Below are 21,175 nucleotides of genomic sequence, written 5' to 3' on the forward strand. Positions count from 1 at the left end.
CCCCCCCAATTTGACTCTTAGTTAAATCTGGCCCCGCCCTTTGCAATAGCTATTAGTTGAAAGTACATTTAGAAGCCACCAAGAAAATTTTGCATAGGATTGATTAAACTGTTTAATTGTGATCAAAAATTTTAAGTCCAGCATTTCTTTCTCTCCCCTGTCTTATCCTATTTCCCCTTACTTTAATGTAGCAGAGGGAAGGCAGTGGGTTTCCAGTTGCATGTGGGAATTGCTGCCAGAGACCCTATGAAGAGCCAGATAAATGTGTGTGTGTGTGTGGGGGGGGGGGGGGGGGGGGAGAAATGCTGGATCTTTGTACTGGGGGGGGATCAGCAGCGGGAGAGAAATGGTTGTGTATGGGAGGGTAGGGGGAACAATGTGCTGTGGGGAGGAACTGTGTGTAGGCAACTTTTAAAAAATTTCCCTGAAGTGGGGAATTTTCTAATAGCCCAGAGGTGTGATTATGTGATTAAAATTTTTGATTATGATGTTTAATCGTCCACCCCTAATTGAATAGCGTGTTGTGAAGGGTAAGCAGGCTGAGCATCTGTTTAAAAGAGTTTATCTTGTTGGGCAGACTGGATGGACCATTCAGGTCTTTATCTGTCATCATTTACTATGTTTGGGTCAATGTTTAAACTTTATGTTCTGATGCCATGATAAAGCATGATTAATTGTGCGATTAAATTAATTGTTTCTCTTGTTAGTGTGTAAGGCAGATGGAGGTATCTGCAGGCTTGTTTCACCTGCCTTTAATCGATGGCTACCTAGCTCAGTGAGGTCCTTTTCAACTGATGTCTGTCTTGGCCTTTCTGAATCCACTGCTGGTTCCAATGTAAGATGTTGCCAGGCTTAAAAATAACAAGACTGCAGAAACCGAAAACATTCAAACACTACATCTATAGCCAGTGGTTCTTGACCCACCCCTTAGGGGGCAGTTATAAGGCTATCCATAATGAATGCGCATGAGAGGTTTTCCTGCACTCATCATAAAGGTGGTTAATAAATCCCAATAAATAAAACTGTGGTTCTCGACAAAGCCCTCAGCACAACCACAATGAATATGCATGAAATATAAAATGACCTCCAGTGGGATGCAAATCTCTGTCATGATATTCGTTGTGGCTATCATGACAACCTAATGGGCTGCGTAGCAACATAATGGAGCAGGAATGAAGGCCAACAGGATGTGTTGGTTCAGGGTGACCCAATGAATATTGTGTGGGTGTTTTGTCTGTTGGGATACCCGCCATATTGCGTGGGTGTGTTATGTATACCAGATGATCCAGAGTGGCTGGTGCTGACCCCTGATGACGCTCAGCGAAACACAGTCTACGTAGGGTCAAACAGGACTAATGCATTCAGTTCAATACTGCTTGGAATGCTTAATAGTAGACTACTATATATGATGAATGCTGAGATATGGATTGATGAAGCATAGTGGAAGAAACACATTTGATTGTCACTTGTGGGACACAGTGTGTTGTAAGCAAAGAATTTGGAATTATCCACAGAACCAGGAGGAGATTGCAACTCTATATATGGATGCAAATCAACAGGGGCAATGGTTTGTGTCACCATTTGACTGTGGATTTGAAAGCTTATTGTACATTCCCTATCATCAAGCCGATCAATCCATAGACTGGTGGTTGTGTCCATCTACCAGCAGGTGGAGATAGAGAGCAAACTTTTGCCTCCCTATATGTGGTCATGTGCTGCCGGAAACTCCCCAGTATGTTCTCTATCTCAGCAGGTGGTGGTCACACACAGCAGCAGCTCTGGCTAGGCCTCCAAGCCTAATTTTTAGGTTTTGTTGAGTGCCTGGGGTTGAGGGCTCTTCTTGAGCAAGTGCAAACCTGGTGGCGCCAGGTCCCTCCTTTTCTCCCCCCTCCCGCTGGCTCCGTTAAAAAAAAAAAAAAAATTTTAAAGTTCAAAAAGGACGTCCATTTGCAGCTGCTCACTGGAACAAGTCGTCGCTGCTCGGAGCAAGAAGCAGGTAATTTTTACCTTTAACTAGCGGGCAAGGGGGTTCCCCGAATGGTCTCCACGTGGCTATGGCCGCGGATGGCAAGGGCGCGAAAAGACACTCCCCGGAACGCGTTTGCGCGCCTAGCGGGGAAGCGGGGGATCGAAGGTAGAGTTGCCCTTTTTGGGCGCCCTTTCGGAACCGGGAGAGTTCACCGTTTTTTTGTCCGGCGCGGCAGCCTTTCCCGCCTTAGGCGCCATCCCCCGCTGGCCGCCCTCCTGATAGTGACCGGCCACACGGCTCGGTCAGCTTCTTCTTGGGCTGCCCTCGAGATGGGAGACGTTAACAGCTTGGTCACCCTTGAATCGGGCGACTAAGAAGTCGGCGAAATTAAAACGCCCTTCTTCCCGCGTGGCTCCTTCTCGGAGTTTCGCTCCGGACGTGCAACACGCCTCTCCCCCGCTACTGGGAGTGCAGATGGAGGGCGCCTCTAGGGCCGCGGCACAGGCTGCAGAAATGCACAGACTGGGGGGTTTCTCCCCTGAGTTCATTTTGCTGCTGCATCAGGCCTTCCTTATGCAGAACACTGCCCCTGCCCACTCCTCTGATCGGGGTGATAAGGCCTCTATGCTAAAGCGCCCTCGTGTGGACCTTCCACCCTCGGGGGACTCGGTCTCCTCTGATGTGGATGACGGCAGCGTGTCTGAGTTCTCCCAGAGATCCTTAGCGGAATCGATGGAAGAGACTGATCCTCGCTCGGATGGAGCGGACGACCCCTCTGCAGCGCGGCTTTTTCACTCAGAGGATTTGCCCAACCTGCTTGTGCAGGCCATGAGCATTTTGAAGATTGCCTCTCTGGAGGAAGGCTCTCTCTGCCTCTACTGGCTCCGCCATTATGCTGGGAACGAAGCGCCCGCCTAGAACCTTCCACGTTCATGAAGCCATGCAGACCTTAATTTCAGCACAATGGGATGCCCCTGAGGCGAGCCTGAAAGTAGCCAGGGCTATGTCCCGTCTGTACCCCTTTCCTGAGGGGGAACGGGAAGCCTTTGTCTGGCCCACGGTAGATTCCTTAATCACTGCTGTGACTAAGAAAACGGTGCTGCCGGTGGAAGGTGGCACTGCCCTGAAGGATGCCCAAGGCAGGAGAATGGAGGTGGCCTTAAAGTTGTCCTTTGAGGCGGCGGCTCTGAGTTTGCAAGCCTCGGTTTGCGGCTCCTACGTGGCTAGGGCGTGCCTGACTGTTTTGCAGCGGGCTTCCCCCTTGGACCCTTCCTGGAGGGCGGAATGGCTGACCCTGGAGTCGGGTTTGGCCTACTTGGCAGACTTGCTGTATGATGTTTTGAGAGCCTCGGCCAAGGGCATGGCTCAGACAGTCTCTGCGCGGCGGTGGCTCTGGCTTAAGCACTGGTCTGCTGACCATGCCTCTAAATCTCGCCTAGCCAAGTTGCCTTTTAAAGGCAAGCTGCTCTTTGGGGATGAGCTGGACAAGATCGTGACGGAGCTCGGCACGTCCAAGGGCAAGAGGTTGCCGGAGGTCAGGGCTTGGGCCGGCAGTGCCCGTCCTGGTCCCTCTAAGGGCCGATTCCAGGAAGCCCGTCGGTATCACCCGGGCAAGTCAGCCTCCTCTGCCTCCACTTCCTTCAAACGGAACTTCTCCCACAAGCAGCATTCCTTTCGTAGGGACCGCCGTCCCGGAGGTTTGTCCTCCGGCCCACCCCCAGAGTCGCGTACCCAATGACGGGGACCTGGTCCATGGCCCAGTGCAGATAGGAGGAAGGTTATCCTCGTTTCTGGGTGAGTGGACCAGGGTAACTTCAGACGCTTGGGTTCTGGAAGTCATCAGAGACGGGTTTGTAAACTCTCCTTGCAAGTCTCAGGTCAAAGCAGCTGCCGTGCAGCAGACTTTGAGCAACCTGATCCGCCTGGGCGCGGTGCCAGTAGATCAGCTTGGCAAGGGGCGCTACTCCATTTACTTTGTGGTGCCAAAGAAAGAAGGATCTGCTCGGCCTATTCTCGACCTCAAGGGAGTCAATCAGGCCTTGAAAGTTCGGCACTTCCGGATGGAGACCCTCCGCTCCGTAATAGCTGCGGTGAAAAAGGGAGAATTCCTGGCCTCCCTGGACATCAAGGAAGCTTACCTACATATTCCCATCTGGCCGCCTCATCAGCGCTTTCTGCGCTTTGCAGTGCTGGGCCGACACTTCCAGTTCAGAGCCCTCCCGTTCGGGTTGGCTACGGCTCCGCGGACCTTCTCCAAAGTAATGGTGGTCATCGCGGCCTTCCTCCGCAAGGAGGGAGTGCAAGTCCATCCCTATCTGGATGACTGGCTGATCCGAGCCCCTTCCTATGCGGAGTGCGGGAGAGCTACAGACAGGGTCATTGCTCTTCTGAGCTCCCTGGGATGGATCATCAACTGGGAGAAAAGCCAGCTGCGCCCGACTCAGGCCATATCGCGGATACATTGTCTCTGACTACTGGACAAATTGCTGACATTCTTACAATGACTATGTTCTAATCTCTCCAACTCTGCTAATACCAATTTTTGAAAAGTCATAATGGAGGGATCCACAGGACCTGGGGGTACTCACTTCAATCTTTTACCTGTACGGGGTAAATAGTCTTGCTCTTCCATCTGAGGATTACCAAAGTACAGCCGCAATCTCAAATCTCTAAAGGATCTATATAACCCCTGCTGGGTCCCAAATGCATCATATGTGCTTGAAGGAACGAATGAAAGTCCCTTTGATAATGCCCCCTTCTGTATCTCGGACAACCTTACTGTACATATATTAATCACATTATTCATTTCTTGTTCATTTTTCTTAGTTTCCCCCCCTGTTTTGCCTGTTTCTACTTTCGATTCTGTAGATACCTCCTGTATTTGTTCTGGTAGTCGTAAAAAAGAGCTAGACAACATATTTCCAGACTCCTGCACTCTATTCTGCACCGGGGCGGACTGCTTATTGCTCTTGTCTATCTTATAGTCATCTTCACCAGAGGAATCACTGGAAGATAACTTGAAGTTAACCCTCCAACCCCCAGGTTTCCCTTTTCCGTCTCCGTTTGTCCATCCAACTGTAGACATATCCCTTTGTGTAATCATACTCATCCCTGCGGAATTTAGCCACCTTCAATGCTCTCTGTTCCATACGATACTACTCCGTTTTCAGACTGTGTTCATTCAGATTTTTATCCAACAGTGATTTTTCTTGTGTATTTTTAATACTGTTTTGTTTTGTTTATTTTTTAACTCATTACGATTCCCCTGAATCTCTTCCTGTAGGGCATTAATAGTCGGACATGTATGTGGGACTGTGTTCTGTTCAAGATCCAAAGGGTTGTATGTAGGGATGTGATTTTGTTAGAATAAAATGTATGTGGATATTTAAAAACATAAAGTCTGGAGTACTTTAAGATACTTTAAGAAGTGCAGAGTGATGCATTTGGGGCGTAGAAACCCAAAAACAGAGATACCGAATAGGAGGGGAGAGATTAGCAAGCTCGACTCAGGAGAGAGACCTTGGGGTGTTGGTGTCGGAGGATCTGAAGGTGAAGAAACGATGTGACAAGGCGACGGCCGTGGCCAGAAGGATGCTAGGCTGCATAGAGAGGGGTATAACCAGCAGAAGAAAGGAGGTGTTGATGCCCCTCTTGGAGTTTTGTGTTCAGTTTTGGAGGCCGTATCTTGCTAAAGATGTAAAAAGACTGGAAGCGGTGCAAAGAAAAGCTACGAAAATGGTATGGGATTTGTGTTGAAAAACGTACGAGGAGCGACTTGCCGACATGAACATGTATACTTTGGAGGAAAGGAGAAATTGGTGACGTGATTCAGATGTTCAAATATTTGAAAAGTATTAATCCGCATACGAACCTTTTCCGGAGATGGGAAGGTGGTAGAACTAGAGGACATGAATTGAGGTTGCAGGGGGGCAGACTCGGGAGTAATGTCAGGAGAGGGTGGTGGATACTTGGAATGCCCTCCCGCGGCAGGTGGTGGAGATGAAAACGGTAATGGAATTCAAACGTTTGGGATAAACACAAAGGAATCCTGTTTAGAAGGAGTGGTTCCACGGAATGTTAGCGGAGATTGGGTGGTGACGCCGGTATTTGGAAATAAAATCAGTGCAGGGTGGATTTCTACGGTCTGTGCCCTGAGATAGGCAGGGACAAACCAAACTCGGATATACATATAAAGTATTACATACCATGTAAAATGAGTTTATCTTTTAGGTCTTTATCTGCCGTCATTTACTATGTTACTAGGCTAACGGAATAAGAATAGGCAGAGAAGAGAAGAGATCTCAAGGTAAGAGTCCTGAGGAGGATCCACCACTCAAAGTGTGATGGGAGAGAGAAGAAGAAAACCAAGACAAAACAGAGTCCCAAAATCCAAGTGAGGACAGTTCCTCCTCTGACATTGCTTGTGACCTTGAGTGAGTCACCTCATCTTCCACCCCAGCCAGGTGCTCACTTGTTCTGTAAGCTCTTGGGGAAGGAACTTATTGTGCTTGAATTCTCCCACCTTGAGCATGATTTAGAAAGCTAGTCTAAAAATCCAGAAATGAATAGCGTAAAACCTAATATGGGATCACAATCCATCAGGTGGATTCACAGACATTCTGGCTCTCATTTCACAAGCCCTATTTGCATTTCGTATGTGCATAACCAACACTTTAAAGTCTAAGCCCCCAATGTACATGAATTAGACACAAGTGGGTGGAAATGGAAAGGAAGCATAGTAGGACAAGGGCGTAGCAAGTTCAGAGACATCAAATGCCTGTGTCGTAAAAGATCAGTATTGGGAGCAAGTTCAAAGTCAGGACTGCCCAAAATCTCCAGCCTGGTACTGGGTCACTTGGCATCTCTGGAATAAAGGTGCAGATGGAGAAAGTCTAGGTTTTGCCTGATGCAAGCCTGGGTTTACCCCCCCCCCCCCCCCCCCCCCCCTGCATTCAGGAATTTGTATTTCTGATCTCCCCTGAGAAAAGCAAGATTACAGATCCCTGCATACAGGACTGGATCAACCCTAGGAAAGCCCCTGTCTTTCATAACCAGGGGAAAGGCACAGCTCCAGGCCTGCTTTTACTATTACAGCCCCTCTCTCTTAGGATTTAGAGTTGCATCTCTCTCCAGGGCTGGAATCAGTCAGTCTCAGGTGTCACAGGGTGTGTGTGTGCCTGCTCATGCTGCACTAGTCCTGCCTTTGTTAAGAAATCAGATGCACAAGTCTGTGCATGAGACAGAGGAGTCGGGCTGCCAGCAGGCTTCTAGCTGTACACACACAGGTAGTGCGACCTGGGCTCAGTGGCTCCTCCTTAGGTTGCGCAGGCGGTCCTAGGTGCAGTCCGCCCTGAGAGAGAGAGAGCGAGAGGCTAGGGTTACCTGGTTACTGTGGAGATGACACTGCCTGGTGTGGAATAGCACTGCTCTCACCTGGCCCAGGACCACCAGGGGGAGGAAATGGAGCCCAGCCACCCAGCCATTCATTACCAGAAGCTGCAGATTAGTGACAGCGAGGAAGGTGAACAAGATGTGACTGTGACCATGCACCTGCCCCGGTGAGTCTAGATATATCCAGTATATTGTTGTGTATCTAATCCTGCCATCTCCCCTGAGGACTGGAGCAATGGGAGGGAATTCTGTTTTCTTGTATCGCTTTATATTTGGTTTTCATTCTTCTCCCCTCTTCTTGCACAAGACCCAGAGCATAAAAGCACTCGTGAAATTGCACAGGGATGTAGACAGCTGAAAATGCATGTTGCAGAAACGTACATGGTACATGCATAGCCATTCCCCGGGGACGGAGATCAGACAGGGTTGCGAGACATGCACGTATCTATGCGAAAAAATGTTGCCCGTCTCGCAACAGGTGTAACTTTGTATCGGAGCTTTATAGACACAGGTGCCTGTACTGCCTTTACAAAAGAGTAGCCATACTGGGTCAGAACAATGGTCCATCTAGCCCAGTATCCTGTTTTCCAAACAGTGGCCAAGCCAGGTCACAAATACCTGGCAGCAGAAACCCAATTAGTAGCAGCATTCCAGACCCTCAAAGAGTAACAAGATTCCGGAATCCCCAAGAATAGCAAAATTCCATACAAAAATCCCAGGGCAAGCAGTTGCTTCCCATGTCTGTCTCAATAGCAGACTATGGACTTTTCCCTCCAGGAACTTGTCCAAACCTTTTTTTAAACTCAAATACGCTAACCGCTGTTACCACCTCCTCCTGCAAAGAGTTCCAGAGCTTAGCTATTTGTTGAGTGAAAAAATATTTCCTCCTATTTGTTTTAAAAGTATTTCCATGTAACTTCAAGTGTCCCCTAGTCTTTGTACTTTTGGAACGAGTCCCAAAAAAATTGATTTACTCGTTCAACATCCAAACCTTTTCTGTTTGCGGCACCCCCGGGACACATGGGTCTCCACAGCACCCCCTCCTTCCGGTCACATGGGTCTCTCCGCTCCACACCCCCCTGGCCACCTTGGCCTCCCTTGCCCTGCAGCCCCCTGCTCTCATACCAGCACACCACTGCCTCCCTGCAGCCCCCTCCTCTCACACCAGCACACCACTGCCTTCCTGTAGCCCAATCCTCTCACACCAGCATACCTCTGCCTCCTGTCCCTGCAGCCCTCTCCTCTCACACCAGCATACCTCTGCCTCCCTGCAGCCCCCTCCTCTCACACCAGCATACCTCTGCCTCCTGTCCCTGCAGCCCTCTCCTCTCACACCAGCATACCTCTGCCTCCCTGCAGCCCCCTCCTCTCATACCAGCATACCTCTGCCTCCCTGCAGCCCCCTCCTCTCACACCAGCACACCTCTACCTTCCCTAAATCCAGCTGGCTCCCTACCTTCCTTCCTGCAGGTCCAGGATCCCTGATGCTTCCTTGTCCACCTTTATAACTCAGAAGCAATGTGTAGCCTGCTTGTCTTCCCTGCCCAAGTGCCTTGTTAGAAAACGACCCTTGTAATGTACAAAATTTGTCATACTGGTAGAGTTTCCTGAATCTAGAAAATCCCTGGGGAAGGGGGGAGGGTCACTGATGGGGGGGGGGGTGGACACGGAGAAAGTGGGAGCATCTATTTCTCAAAATGTTTAGTGGTATTGTTTACATGTGTTACTAAAGTGATACATTTATAAGTTAAGTTAACGAAGAAAGCAGAAAAACAAGCCAGAAGGTGAATAATTCACAAAGTAATAATCATAACAGCAAAGTGAAAGTTACACAACATACAGAGAGGTCAGTAATAAGAACATTTCCCAGGTTCTGGTTCTGGTGCTGGTGGGTATTGTCCCTGGGCAGGTCCAGTTTCTTGCTTGGTGGAAGGGGTTTCTCTTCTTTCCCCATTTATAGTTTTCTCCTGCTCATTCTTATGTGGGAAGTCTTTTCCCTGTTAGTTATTAATGATTTCAGTGGGGGGGGGGGGGGGGGGGGGGTGATATGTAGTGTGGGAGGAGAGCAGTGAACAGAATAGAGAGAGGGAAAGATTGGGAGGCTGACTTTTCCTGATGAAGGTGAGCTGGTTTTACCAGCAGAGCTGTGGTTATTTTCTGAAGCTTCTTCTGAGTCACCTGCAGCTCTGCCCAACCTGTCTCTTTTGCCCCTCAGATCTCTCCCTCCTCCCCCCTCTGCTTAAGGTAATGAGTCCTGCTATAAAGGGAATGGGACATGATATGCCCGCCTGTTGCTACATTCAAAAGCGGTTTACATAGTATATACAGGTACACATTTGTACCTGGGGCAACTGAGGGTTAAGTGACTTGCCCAGAGTCACAAGGATTTCAAACCCACAGGATCAAAGTCCGCTGCACTAACCACTAAGCTACACCTGCAAGGCTATAGCTCTTATCTTGTCATGTAGCTGGCTGTCTCTTTTGCCCGGCTCCCGATTCTCCTTTCCTCTTGATTCTAATGTTTTATTGTATTTTCACATTTGTTTCCAGTACAAGTTGTGCACATACAGCCACACTGCACATGTTTTTATGTTTTGTATGTCATGATGACAAACAGCACCACTGCACCTTTGATTTACTAATCCTGTCGGTGACAACAGGAGCTTCCCACTTTTAATCGATTGCAATATTAGGTATATAAATTTGTGAATAAATGCAAAACAATAAACGCTGCAATTATTCTAAGGTACAGAAGTAAGAGAATCTCAATTTCTTTTCCTACCACTTCTGCTTTTGAGTCAGTTTTAAAAATAGAATGGGAAAGGCACACGGAACATGCCAGGCTGTTGGCTGGTATAGTTTTAAAACTGCATCTTTTAATCTAGGGATTTACACTTCCATGACTAAAAGAAAGGGGGAAAAAAATCTGCAGGCAAAAAAACCCAAACAAAATATCAGTGGGGTAGGTTCAGCTGGAAAACAGACACATTTTTAATGCTGCCTTCCCGGATCTTCACTGTTTCATGTGCTGCATTTATCTGAAATGTGGATGTGAGTTTGGACTGGATGGACCATGGATGCAGGAGAAGCTCATGGTCCAGGTTGATATATATAGAGAGTAGCCGTTAAGCCCGTAAAAACGGGCGAGTATTGCAGCCCTCCTCTCTCCCATGGCCTCACCCCGTCCACCGATCCTCCCCCCCATATCCAGCGACCCTCCTCTTTCCCTTGGCCTCTCCCCTCCCCCCATGTCCAGCAACCCTCCTCTGTGCCCTGCTCTCACCCCATCCAGCAACCATGGCCTCTCCCCCCTACCCACCCCCATGTCCAGCTACCCTCATCGCCGCCGCTCCCTCCCCCCTCCATGCTGGGCCCTCTGCACTGACCTGACAGCGCCTCTCACCTCCGTGTGAAAGCACTACAGGCAGCAGCAGATCGCTCTGCTGCTGCCTGCAGCGTTTCCACACGGAGGTGAGAGGCACTGACAGGTCAGTGCAGGGGGCCCGATACGGAGGGGGGCGGGAGCGGCGGCAGGGATGGGGGAGAGGGTGGAGGTTGTTTCGCGTGATGTTCCTTTCCAGGCGGCTGCGGCAGTGTCCGACAATTCGACTCCATTTCCCTCTCTGTTCCATCCTCTGACGTCTTGACGCGAGGGCGGGACAGAGAGGGAAGTCTGTACTGCGCATTTGCAAGTGAGTACGGTCACTTGCCGTTTATATGTTTGATATAAAATATATATTTTATAGACTGTACATCTAGCAAAGCTCATCTGGGACAAAACCAAAGGAGAACATACACTCACCCGAACTGCCCCTGTCAGGCTCTTAAGACTTGTTAACTGTAAAGTCTCAATATCTTGAAGTATAACCTTGGCACACCAGCACACACCTGAAGTCTCTTTATTTTCTGACATTTCCTTTATTGAATAAATATAGTTAATTTACTAAAAGTCAGGTGTTGAGAAGTGTTGCCCGAAGGCACAGAGACTCCGTAATTCAGAGAGCTGTATCAGTGGTTGGAGGCAGAAATCTGAAGAGAGGCAGCTTTATTGCAGAGGTGAGAAAATAGTTGAACAAGCAGAAGTAGCTCAGAGCTGGGTGACTGGAGAGTGCAATATCTCATTAGGAAGATATATTCAAGGTAAAAAAACAAGTTCGTTGTAAGGAGTTCAGCAGGACAAGTGCTGTCTGAAGCAAGATGGAGAATGCCTCATGGAGAGAGAGAGAGGCCGAGAAGGGCTCACACAGGCCCAGGGAGGAGGGAGTAAAGAGACCAATGGGGGCCGAGCCTGCCATCAGGTAGCAAGGGTGGCCCTAGAGGACAGCCCCCGATTGGAGGCAAAGGTCATATCTGGCTGACCTCTCAGGACAGAGATAGTAAGAATGACCAGGAAATGATAGCAGGTAGACAAAGGAGCCAAGCTTGGCTGAGAAAGAGAAGAGGTCCAGGCAACAGCACAAACCAATAGTAACAGTTCTTATACAGACAGGCAGGTGTGGCTACATTACCTGTGAACTACGTTACACACAATGCATTGCTCACATATCTTTGCAGTGAGAACTGCAGCACTGAAAATCCTTAGAAGTGAGAATAACAGTAAAAGCATTAAACACATTTTAGGTCACATTATAAACTAGTGCAAGGCTGTCAAAGGACAGAACAGCCCCCTTCAATACATAAAAATTAAAAACTTATACCCCAATAATATGGATCATTGACACCCAATAAGTACTCCCACCCTCTCAGAGTACTGATAGAATTGAAAAATTCAAATGCAGAACTATTGTTATTAATCTACAGATTTATCTTTAAAATCAAGCATGGTACCAGAAAATTGCAGGGTGGCCAATGTGACGCCAATTAAAAAAAAAAAAAGTTCCAAAGGTGATCCAGGAAATTATAGACTGATGAGCCTGACGTCGATGCCAGGGTGAACAAACGTGGATAAAGGTCAGCCGTTCGATATTATGTATCTGGATTTTCAAAACGCGTTTGACAAAGTACCTCATGAAAGACTCCAGAGGAAATTGGAGACTCATGGGATAGGAGGTAGTGTTCTATTGTGGATTAAAAACTGGTTAAAGATAGAAAACAGAGAGTGGGGTTAAATGGTCAGTATTCTCAATGGAGAAGGGTAGTTAGTGGGGTTCCCCAAGGGTCTGTGCTGGGACTGCTGCTTTTTAACATATTTATAAATGACCTAGAGATAGGAGTAACTAGTGAGGTACTTAAATTTGCTGATGACACAAAGTTATTCAAAGTCGATAAATCGTGGCAGGATTGTGAAAACTTACAAGAGGACCTTACGAGACTGGGAGACTGGGCGTCTAAATGGCAGATGACGTATAATGTGAGCAAATGCAAAGTGATGCATGTGGGAAAGAGGAACCCGAATTATAGCTACGTCATGCAAGGTTCCACGTTAGGAGTCATGGACCAAAGGTGTCGTTGTTGATGATACGTTGAAACCTTCTGCTCAGTGTGCTGCTGCGGCTAAGAAAGCAAATAGAATGTTAAGTATTATTAGGAAAGGAATGGAAAACAAAAATGAGGATGTTGTAATGCCTTTGTATCGCTCCACAGTGAGACCGGACTTCAAATATTGTGTTGAATTCTGGTCACCGCATCTCAAAAAAAGATATAATGGAATTAGAAAAGGTACAGAGAAGGGCAACAAAAATGATAAAGGGGTGGGATGACTTCCCTATGAGGAAAGGCTGAAGCGGCTAGGGCTCTTCAGCTTGGAGAAAAGGCGGCTGAGGGGAGATATGATACAGGTCTATAAAATAATGAGTCTAATTAACGCTCATGTAGGTTAAGTGACTTAGTTGATTTCACAAGCAGCTGAAGCGGGAATCAAACCCATGTCTCTAAGATCAAGGTCAACTTCTACTGCTCTCCCCCTCTGCCCATATATCTCCCCTCCCGCCATCTCTCTTGCTCTCCCAACCTTTCCTCCCTCCCCACCCCTTGCTCTCCCCTTCCCCTATCTTCCTCCCCACCCCTTTCTCCCTTCCTTCTCTGTCCTCCTGCCCTCTCCCTCCCCCTATATCTCCCCTCCCTTCTCCCTTGCTCTCCCCTCCCCTCTTCCTACCTTCCTCCCCACCCCTTGCTCTCCCCATATCTCCCTTTCTCCTTGCTCCCCCTACCTTTACTCCCTTCCCACCCCTTGCTCACCCCTTCCCTCTCCCTACCCCTTGCTCTCCCCTTCTCCCTATATCTCCCCTGCCTCTCCCTCCTCACTCCTTGCTCTCCCCTTATCTCCCCCTGCTCCTCCTTCCCCGCCCCTTGCTCTCTCCCTCTACATCCCTAACCCTCTAGGTAACTGGGGCAATGGCATGGTAAGTGACTTACTGGATTTCACAACAAACTGAAGCAGGAATCAAACCAAGGTCTCTAGAATCAAAGTCAACTTCTCCCTCTATCTCCTCTCCTCCTTGCTCCCCCCACCTTCCCCCTCCCCTCATCTTTATACATTCCCTCCCTCCATTTCCTCCTCCTTCCCTCCCTGTTCACTTTGCAGTTTCAGTTCAGCTTTCCAGCTCGAATTTGGATTATTCTCCTGCTGCAAGCTGTACTCTGGGGGGGGGGGGGGGGGAGGAAAAGGGGACGGGGAGGGGGAGAGGGGGATGGATGCAAGGGGAGGAGGTGAGTAGAGAAGATGGATGGGGAGGAAGAAGAGAGAAAGGGATGTGAAGAGGGGAAGGGAGAGAGAAAGGGGGCAGAGGGGAGGAAGGAGGGGGATAGGGGGAGGAAGGAGAGGAGAATGGGGGAGATGGCAAAGGGTGGGGGAGAAAAGGGGGTAAGGGAGAGAAAGGAGAGGCAGAGAGGTCAAAGAGGAAAGGGGTGAGAAGGGAAGGGGGTTAGTGGAGGTATGGAAAAGGATGGGTAGGGGAGAGACAGAAAGGAAGTGAGGAGAAAGAGAAAGGGTAAGGATGGGAAGGGAAAGGAGCAGGAGTGGAGTGGAATGGGTAGACGTGAATCACTTGTTTACTCTTTCCAAAAATACTAGGACTATGGGGCACACAATGAAGCTAAAAAGTAGTACACTTAAAATGAATCAGAGAAAATATTTCTTCACTCTATGTGTAACTAAACTCTGGAATTTGTTGCCAGAGAATGTAGTAAAAGCGGTTAGCTTAGCGGGCTTTAAAAAAGGTTTGGCTACCTTCCTAAAAGAAAAGTCTATAAGCCATTATTAAAATGGACTTGGAGGAAATCCACTGCTTATTTCTAGGATAAGCAGCATAAAATGTACTGTTTTGGGATCTTGCCAGGTACTTGTGACCTGGATTGGCCACTGCTGGAAACAGGATGCTGGGCTTGATGGATCATTGGTCTGTCCCAGTATGGCAATACATATGCACTTCTGTACTTATAAATCTAAAAAGAAACCAAATTCCCTGACACTACAGGAGTACAGCTCACGCACTCCCAAATGCACCTTGAGTCATCTAGGACAGGTAACCTTAATGTGCTCCATCTTCATCCCTTCTCGTGGCACTTTCCAAACTGTTGGAGAGACCGCTGAGAAAGCAGACACCCAAACCATGGAAAGCCTCACCCCAACTATGAATTTGCAAAGCAAAACACACAACCAGGAGAACAGGGCATCAGAAATCCTGAAGGATGTATGGAAAACCCTGATGAAGGGCCTGACTGCTGGACCAGAATTCAGAGTTCAGCGATATACACAAACGAGACAGGAAGCCAGAGCCATTCTAGTCCGTGGCCCAGAGTGAGTCTACAGAGCAGGGGCATAGCCAGACCTCACGGTGGGAGGGGGCCAGAGCCCGAGGTTAGGGGCACATTTTGAGTGCCGCTTCGCCCCGCCCCCTCACAAACAAATACCTTTCCTGGCGGGGGTCCCCAACCCCTGCCAGCCAAAGCAGTGGCGTAGCCAGAAGACAATTTTTGGGTGGGCCAGCGGGTTGGATGGGTGGGCACTACAACCCCAACCCCCCCCCCCCCCCCACACACACACACAGCGCACAGCACCTTTAAAGTTATCGACGCTGCCTCCACTCACCTTCTCCCACCGTGGCGCTGACTCGTCTCCTGCACTTCATGGTCTCCATCTCCCAGTGCCGCGGCAGCGCTCTATCGGCACTGCCTGCCTGACAGCTTACAGACGCGGCGCGACGACGTCCTGCTCCGGGACCTTCCCTCTGCCGCATGCAATCCACCCTGCATAAACAGGAAGTTGAATCAACACGGCAGAGGGAAGGCCCCGGAGCAGGAGGACATCGCGTCGCGTCTGTCAGCTGTCAGGCAGGCAGCGCTGATAGCAAATTGAAAGCGCTGCCGTGAGGGTGGGAGACAGACACCGCGAAGTGCAGGAGAGGAGGCAGCGCTACGGCGGGGGTGGGAGAAGGTGAGGATGGGCCTGAGATGAAACTGGGTGGGCCTGGGCCCATCCAGGCCCACCCGTAGCTACGCCACTGAGCCAAAGCCTTCTTCAGCATAGTCTTCGGCGTAGCCGCATTTGCTGCCTGCCCCCTGCTCTTCTTTCTTCTTGCTCCTCCTGTGCACGCTGACGCTGAGTGTTCCTCTCCCTGCTGAGGATTTAAGGTGAGGGGGGGGGGGGGGAGCACCCTGATGAAGGCAGAGGATGCATCTCAATTGAACCATATCATGGACCCCTTTTCCTCTGCTTACTGCTGTTGGATGAGTTATGAACAGCTTGCAAGGGACATTGTGACTGGATTTTCTTTGGAGAGAAACATGCCTGTTCCCCCTGCCTCACATGCACGTATGAGCCAGGTTGCTCTGCCTGATCATTTTTGAAAAGTGAAGGAGACGAGAGCCTCAGCGTGTGTGCTTGATTCAAGGTGGCTTATCTCCTCTCACAGCCCTATCTCCGGTGATGCAGCTAAACCCTTCTGTGCTGATCAGCAGTAGTTGGACTTTAACTTCTGGAAAGAAGACGTATATGTCTGGCCCATGAAATCTGTGTGTTTCACTCCGGTCTGACTCACCGAGGGTGTGTCCCTGCCCTACTGAGCTCTGCCCTGCCATTCACTTGGCAACTGTTAGCAGTACAAGAAGGAATTAATGCTCTGGATCCTGTCAATGTGTGGATTAAAATTTAGTTCAGATGCCAAAAACACATGTGTAAGCCACAGAAAAGTTGTTCGAATATACCCCTCTCCCCCTTCCACCTATGCACTATCTGAAGGTACCATGGTTCAGGCCTATTTTCTAGGGAACCTTTTCTTTCTGTGGCACATATTTTTAACAGAAAAATGACAGACTACTACTTAACATTTCTAGAGCGCTACTAGGGTTACGCAGCGCTGTACAATTTAACAAAGAGAGACAGTCCCTGCTCAAAGAGCTTACAATCTAATAGACAAGTGAACGGTCGGTCCGATAGGGGCAGTCAAATTGGGGCAGTCTGGATTCACTGAACGGTAAGGGTTAGGTGCCGAACGCAGTATTGAAGAGGTGGGCTTTAAGCAAAGACTTGAAGACGGGCAGGGAGGGGGCTTGGCGTAAGGGCTCAGGAAAGTTGTTCCAAGCATAGGGTGAGGCGAGGCAGAATGAGCGGAGCCTGGAGTTGGCGGTGGTGGAGAAGGGTACTGAGAGGAGGGATTTATCCTGTTAACGGAGGTTACGGGCGGAAACGTAAGGGGAGATGAGGATAGAAAGATAGTGAGGGGCAGCAGACTGAGTGCATTTGTAGGTAAGAAGGAGAAGCTTGAATTGAATGCGGTATCTGATCGGAAGCCAGTGAAGTGACCTGAGGAGAGGGGTGATATGAGTATATCGGTTCTGGCGGAATATGAGATGTGCAGCAGAGTTCTGAACAGATTGAAGGGGGGATAGATGGCTAAGTGGGAGGCCGGTGAGGAGTACGTTGCAGTAGTCCAGGCGAGAGGTAATGAGAGCGTGGACGAGAGTTCGGGTGGTGTGTTCAGAAAGGAAAGGGCGAATTTTGCTGATGTTATAGAGGAAGAAGCGACAGGTCTTGGCTATCTGCTGGATATGCGCAGAGAAGGAGAGAGAGGAGTCAAAGATGACTCTGAGGTTGCGGGCAGATGAGACGGGGAGGATGAGGGTGTTATCAACTGAGATAGAAAGTGGAGGAAGAGGAGAAGTGGGTTTTGGTGGAAAGACGATAAGCTCGGTCTTGGACATGTTCAGTTTCAGGTGGCGGTTGGACATCCAGGCAGCAATGTCGGATAAGAAGGCCGATACTTTTGCCTGGGGCACCGTGCCAGCAACTATGCCTAGCATGATGCTGTGGGCTCCTGGGCTGCGGCTGCCCCCTCCCTCATCTTCCCTGACCCTCTAGAATTTGTGGCATCCTGTCTTGTAGAGCTAGAGGGAGGCCAGAGTGGGGTGGGAGAAAACCAAGCCAAACTGCATGAAAACCCTCAGGCTACACCACCGCTGCCTCACCCCTTCCATCTTGTGCTGGACAGAACAAAAGGGAAAGGGAACTGGGACTTGATATACCGCCTTTCTGAGGTTTTTGCAACTACATTCAAAGTGGTTTGCATATATTCAGGTACTTATTTTGTACCTGGCGTCATAGGAGCCAACTTTTCAAAATTATTGGGGGTGCTAAGCCCAATGGAAATGACCCCATCCCTGGACACTTACAAGGAATTTTCTCAATATTGGCACCCACAGAGTCAGCTCCAATGCCTGGGGTAATGGAGGGTTAAGTGACTTGCCCAGAGTCACAAGGAGCTGCAGTGGGAATCGAACCCAGTTCCCCAGGATCAAGGTCCACTGCACTAACCACTAGGCTATTCCTCCACTGGCAACATTCCATGTAGAAGCCTGCCCTTGCAGATCAGCAACGCGGCCGCGCAGGCTTCTGTTTCTGTGAGTCTGACATCCTGCACGTACGTGCAGGACGTCAGACTCACAGAAACAGAAGCCTGTGCAGCCGCGTTGCTAATCTGCAAGGGCAGGCTTCTACATGGAATGTTGCTAGTGGAATAGCAACACTCCATGTAGAATCTGAAATAGGGACAGGGAAATGGGACTTGATATACCGCCTTTCTGAGGTTTTTGCAACTACATTTTACATATATTCAGGTACTTATTTTGTACCAGGGGCAATGGAGGGTTAAGTGAAAAGAAGGGGCTAAAGAAAATAAACTACTGCTGGCCCAAAATTATTCCCAGCATTGTGCACACCTCACATATCGTTAACTACTTTTGATAATATGGATCTTCAGATATAACAACACAGGTACTGCAGCATCAACTTATCTTAAGCAGCCGAGTGCGAATTGTCATTGATCCAAAGAATTATTTAAGTAACATTGCAGGAAAAAAATAAAGCTACTTAGCTTCAAATTTCAAAAACAGTCAAAGCCTCTGTCAGAGAACGAGGGAAGCCCCGTTCAAATGATATATGATAGAATTCACCAAACGAAAACACCACTTGTGCTCTTCACATACCTCAACAAATAAGGACTCGGAGATTGTTTACACCAAAGGCTAAAAAACCTTCCATCAAAACCCACAAACATTCTGTACAATGCATTAAAGAAATTATTTTGCATGAAATTTTGTCCGAAAATGGTATAACTGCTCCATTATGATGGAGAGTCTGAGGCTTCTTCCTTTCCACATCAGTTCTTTAATTAATTGTTGAGGCTTCTCGAGAGCATTGTATCTAAGCACAAGTGGCATTTGATTTTGGTGGATTATGTAGCCCAGTTCAAATCCTCAGGTGAGCTGAGGTCCTATTATTAAGCTGTGGTAAACACTAGAGCATGCTTATTGTATCTTAAAATGGCTTCCCATGGGACGTGCTCAGGTGTCCTTTGATACGTTCTAGAGAGTTGGATGGAGACAGAAATTTCACCCATCCCCACTTGTCCCCACTGGAATCTAACCCATCCCTGCTCATCCATGCAAGTAATCTCCTCCATCCCCACAAGTAATCACCTCCATCCCAATCCGTCCCTCAAGTACCTTGATCTCCTCCATCCCCACCCGTCTTTTCAAGTAATCTCCTTCACCCCCACCCATCCCTGCAAGTAATCTCCTCCATCCCCGCAAGTAATCTCCTCCATCCCCACCCATCCCTGCAAGTAATCTCCTCCATCCTCACAAGTAATCACCTCTATCCCCATCTGTCCCTTCAAGTAATCTCCATCCCCACCCATCCCTGCAAGTAATCACCTCTCTCCCCACCTGTCCCCTCAAGTAATCTCCTCCACCCCCACCCGTCCATTCAAGTAATCTCCTCCATCCCCGGAAGTAATCACCTCCATCCCCACCTGTTCCCCTCAAGTAATCTCCACCATCCCACCTGTCCATTCAAGTAATCTCCTCCATCCCCACCCATCCCCGCAAGTAATCATCTCTTTCCCCACCTGTCCCCTCCAGTAATCTCCTCCATCCCCACCCATCCCCGGAAGTAATCACCTCCATCCCCACCTGTCCCCTCAAGTAATCTCCTCCATCCCGTCCCCTCAAGTAATTTCCTCTATCCCCACCCATCCATTCAAGTAATCTCCTCCATCCCCACCCGTCCATTCAAGTAATCTCCTCCATCCCCACCCATCCCCGGAAGTAATCACCTCCATCCCCACCTGTCCCCTCAAGTAATCTCCTCCATCCCCACCTGTCCCCTCAAGTAATTTCCTCCATCCCCACCCGTCCATTCAAGTAATATCCTCCATCCCCACCCATCCCCGGAAGTAATCACCTCCATCCCCACCTGTCCCCTCAAGTAATTTCCTCCATCCCCACCCTCGTAGAAACAGGAAGTTACATCAGACCAGGGTGGGACACAGGGAGGGAAGGCCAGAAGAGACGCAATCTGCGACTGCCGCTTTGAATGGAGGGGGCCTGGAGCCGTGGAGGCAGGCAGGTGAGACCGCAGACTGCAGCAGCGGGGGGAGCGACCGTTGGCGGTAGTGGTGGGGGGAGCGATGGGGGGCGGCAGCAGTGAGGGGGCAGAGGTGGGGCGGCCTTGCCCCGAGCCCGGCCTAGTCTCTCGGCGGCCCTGTCCATCCCCACGGGAGACCTGTGGACATGGAGGGGATCACTACAGGAATCGCACAGGAACCACAGGGTTCCCGCTATCCCCCTTCCCATGCAGCTCTCTAGTACGTTCCATACCTGCAGGTGCTACCCTTGTGCTAAAAATTATTTTTTAATTTTTCTGAGAGGGGGCGTGTTGGGGGGGGGGGGTTGAGATTAGGCATTTCTTTGCTAATCAGTTCATGTGTCCGCATTACTGTGTGCTAGCGCAGGATTTCGGGGTGAGCCTATGAAACAGGAGTAAGTGCTTTCATGGTAATTCTTTTTTAATATCCACACGCTAACGGCAACCTTAATGCATGGCCATTAATAGACAAAATAGAAAAGTGTCCATCTTCTGGCTGCGATAAAAATAATGCGCAGGAAAAAAACTCACGTGAGGACGCATTGAGGCCACGTTTTTACTGCAGCTTTAGTAAAAGGACCCCTTAGATTATGAACCCTCTAGGGACAGGGAAGTACATAGTGTACCCAGAAGTGTAGACAGGTTTATCTTTCTGGACTGTCGGCGGCAGCCGCAGCACGTATTTTAAATGCGACAGCACACGTGAAAAATAGGTGCTGGGGGGCGTGTCAAGATGGCTGCCAGACCGATAGGTTGGTAGAGAGCTCCGAGCGTTTTGGGCAAATTAACTTTACCTTTGTGCGATAATGCCTCATTCTAAAAGGAAGGGAGTGTTAAGGAATGTTCCTCAGCCTACCTTGACGTCTTCCCCGGCCCAAGCGTCTCTGGAACGATACTTTCCTGGTTTCTCCAAATCTCAGAGGGAAGAAGGTCCCATAGCGGGGGTTCTCGGA

At 49.2% G+C, this 21,175-nt stretch overlaps 1 protein-coding gene across 1 annotated transcript in view; it reads left to right on the plus strand.

The window, feature by feature from the left end:
* Window positions 1–7,207: 7,207 nt before the first annotated feature.
* Window positions 7,208–21,175, plus strand: part of GGT6 (gamma-glutamyltransferase 6) — a 40,471-nt gene continuing 26,503 nt past the window's right edge. The window contains exon 1 of the mRNA XM_030192746.1: window positions 7,208–7,527. Coding sequence (XP_030048606.1) covers window positions 7,430–7,527 — 98 coding nt within the window. The 5' untranslated portion in view covers window positions 7,208–7,429. The remainder of the gene's footprint in view (window positions 7,528–21,175) is intronic.

The sequence above is a fragment of the Microcaecilia unicolor genome, chromosome 2 (genome assembly GCF_901765095.1).
Source record: "Microcaecilia unicolor chromosome 2, aMicUni1.1, whole genome shotgun sequence".
In the NCBI taxonomy this organism is placed as follows: domain Eukaryota; kingdom Metazoa; phylum Chordata; class Amphibia; order Gymnophiona; family Siphonopidae; genus Microcaecilia; species Microcaecilia unicolor.